This window comes from Vigna unguiculata, chromosome 11 (assembly GCF_004118075.2).
Source record: "Vigna unguiculata cultivar IT97K-499-35 chromosome 11, ASM411807v1, whole genome shotgun sequence".
Lineage (NCBI taxonomy): Eukaryota > Viridiplantae > Streptophyta > Magnoliopsida > Fabales > Fabaceae > Vigna > Vigna unguiculata.
This window is the reverse complement of record NC_040289.1, coordinates 27,316,172-27,319,065: the sequence shown is the minus strand read 5'-3', so window position 1 is coordinate 27,319,065 and position 2,894 is coordinate 27,316,172. Positions and strand designations below refer to the sequence as shown.

The 2,894-nt window shown below is 25.6% G+C and overlaps 1 protein-coding gene across 1 annotated transcript; it reads left to right on the top strand.

Annotated features, from left to right (window-relative positions):
• Positions 1–228: 228 nt before the first annotated feature.
• Positions 229–1,310, top strand: LOC114170310 (probable E3 ubiquitin-protein ligase ZFP1). Its single transcript, XM_028055792.1, has 4 exons — positions 229–433; positions 543–814; positions 924–1,067; positions 1,176–1,310. The coding sequence occupies exons 1-4, from the start codon at positions 229–231 to the stop codon at positions 1,308–1,310; spliced, it is 756 nt and encodes a 251-aa protein (XP_027911593.1).
• Positions 1,311–2,894: the final 1,584 nt, after the last annotated feature.

The following is a 2,894-nucleotide window of genomic DNA, read 5'->3' as shown; positions in this document are numbered from 1 at the left end:
ACTTCATAACGTTGTAAGTCTCTGTTGGCTTGAGTTTGGTTTGATTAGCAAGGATGATGTTGTCGGTTCCAAAGTCGTGTGATGTTTTTTTCAATTGTTTCATGAATCGAATATTTGAAATTTTGGTTTCTAATTTTCCATTACGGATAGGTTGGGCCTATGATTTATACAATCTGTTTTTGATATATCAGGATTAGATTGAAAGGTATAGATTTCAGAGGAAGAAACATGTCTGGGCTTGATGAGTGCACAATAGTGAGAGGAAGTAACATAGATTCTCATTACATAGTAAATGCCTACGACTATGGAATGACAGAATATGAAAGAGTTGGGCATCAACGTCTTCCACTCTCATATACTTCTTCAGTTGCTCCTCGTGATGCAAGGCACACTGCAACACCTATCCCCTTGGTACCAAGATTTGGATTCCAAGGTAAAATTTATGTTTTGAATGTGGTATTTCAAATCAAGATATAATGATTGTTAAATTTGTAAAACAATTCTTCCTTCAAATGTGTCTGACTACTGGTCGTGTTTTCCAGATCCAACTCCTCCATTAGAGAATGTAAGAACGGGTCCTCCAAGATATGATGAATTTTCCCATCCGATTTACCCAACTTCCTTTTATTATTACTCCATCCACTTTGATTATCCATTACGTCTTGTTCCATCGTATACACTTCCAACAAATCCTTCAACCTCTTCCTCAATGCCCATACAACATGCACCATTTACACATCACTCTCAACCTCTTAGACACAACATGGACATTCAGGACATGTCATATGAGGACATTCAGAACATGTCATATGAGGCAAGCATATATGTTTTATGAATGTGGATTGGCTCTGAGTTCTACCATACTAAAATATTATTTAGTGTCAAAAACTTTAGTTTGCTAATTCTTTCCAATTGGACAACAGGAACTTAATGAGTTAGCTGAACGGATTGGCAAGGTAAACACGGGTTTGCCCGATGAAATTATTGCAAGACAAATGAAGACAGAAATTTATCAACTTCCTAATCACTCGGAGGAACAAGAAGTTGATCTTTGCATAATATGCCAGGTATGAATTTATGCACAACACAATCATTTATTCATTCCAGTTTCATTTTTTTATGCATAACATTTCTCTTTCTGCTGCTAATTGGAATATTTATGCATTATTTTACAGGATGAATATAAGAACAAAGACCAAATTGGAATTCTTCAATGCGGACATCGATACCACTCAGATTGTATAACCACATGGTTGCATGAGAAAAATGTTTGTCCCATCTGCAAATCACAAGCATTGACAATTCAATAGAAGAAAGCGTCTTCAGAAATTACTTAATTCATTGTTCCTACGACCATACTTCTTTCGTCCAACATTTACCGTATTGTATAGATGTTAGGAAAATTACATTGTTGCTATTTTTCCATTTTCGGTGTCCTTTTAGGACTCACGTTTATAATATATGTTTGTAATATAGAAATCAATGGATTGACAAAGAGGTTCATTAATAAAAAAGAATTAGATGGAGTTGAGATAAGTTTTTCTAATATTTTTAAAATCTTATATCCAAGCGAAATATATTTTTATTAACGGTTTATTTCCCTTTGTTATATTAAACTGTTAAAAAGATTATAATTTCTTTTACTCTATCTTAATCGTAATAAATATTTACTTTGTTTTAATACTTTTAATTTTTTATAACTCAACTTTAATTTTAATAACGATCGAAGTTATAAAAGAGGAGCAAATATTGTTCCATTACTAATCTTTTTCTAATTGTAGTAAACTTTTAGAAAGATCTCTCGGTTCACTCTCCTTTCCCACTTTTTCATTTTTTCTTTACTTTATTAAATATTCATCATTTTTTATAAATTTGTGTGAACACAAATTTTAAAAATATATTTAATTTAATATTTAATAATTAATCGGGAAAAAAATTGAAAAGTAATTATAAAAAATAAGATAATTTAAATATATTTTAATTAGCAATGCTTGATATATATATATATATATATATATATATATATTTTGTTAAAATAATTTATATAATATTTTGTGGGTGTAATAAGTTAGAAAAGTAAAATTAAATAATAATATGATTCTAGGTAAAAATATTTGAAAAGAAATTTAATGTAAAGTTGAAAATTAGTAATATGATTGTAAAATATTTAGATTTATTTATAAAAAAATTAAAAAAATAATAAAAAGTATGGACTTTTTTTTTAAGTTTTATTTTGAAAAAATATAGAAATTTAAAATATAGCAAAATATAAAAGTTCTTTAACAGCGTTTTATAAAAACTTAAAACCCAAAGGGTATAAAATTAAAAAATTTAAATTTAAATCCAAATTCAAATTAAATAATTATTTTTTGAAATTATTAGTTATTTAAATGAAAGTTAAAAACTAGAAAAAATAAATTATTTAGTACTAAAATTTTTAGTTTTGAAAAATGGTTAGTATAGATGTTTAATAGAATAAAGAATAAGATGAATTATGGAAATTGATTTGAATTCAATTTGCCACATGTATATTTATGTAGTTAAAATTTTATTTTATTTTTCTAACTTATTATACGAAAAAAAACAATTATTACATAATTTATTTTAACCAAATAAATATAGATTTATTACAATTAATTTAAAAAACAACAACAATAATTATAATATTTTATTATGATAATTTTTCTATTACCATGATTAACATATTTAAATTATTTTATATATTACAATTACTCTTTAATTTTTTTTCTCAATTAATTTATAAATATTAAATTAAATATAATTTTAAAACTTATATTCAAACGAGTTTGTAAACAATTATCGGTTTTTAAAAAGTAATTTGTTATAAATATAATATATATATATATATATATTCATAAAACTAAAAAAAAAAA

What these genes read in the sequence shown, in the direction of transcription:
- LOC114170310 (XM_028055792.1), top strand. Translation starts at nt 229, where the DNA reads ATGTCTGGGCTTGATGAGTGCACAATAGTGAGAGGAAGTAACATAGAT. An exon ending in TTCAGAACATGTCATATGAG is followed by an intron (nt 815 to 923) that starts GCAAGCATATAT and finishes ATTGGACAACAG; the next exon opens with GAACTTAATGAGTTAGCTGA. An exon ending in ATCTTTGCATAATATGCCAG is followed by an intron (nt 1,068 to 1,175) that starts GTATGAATTTAT and finishes ATTATTTTACAG; the next exon opens with GATGAATATAAGAACAAAGA.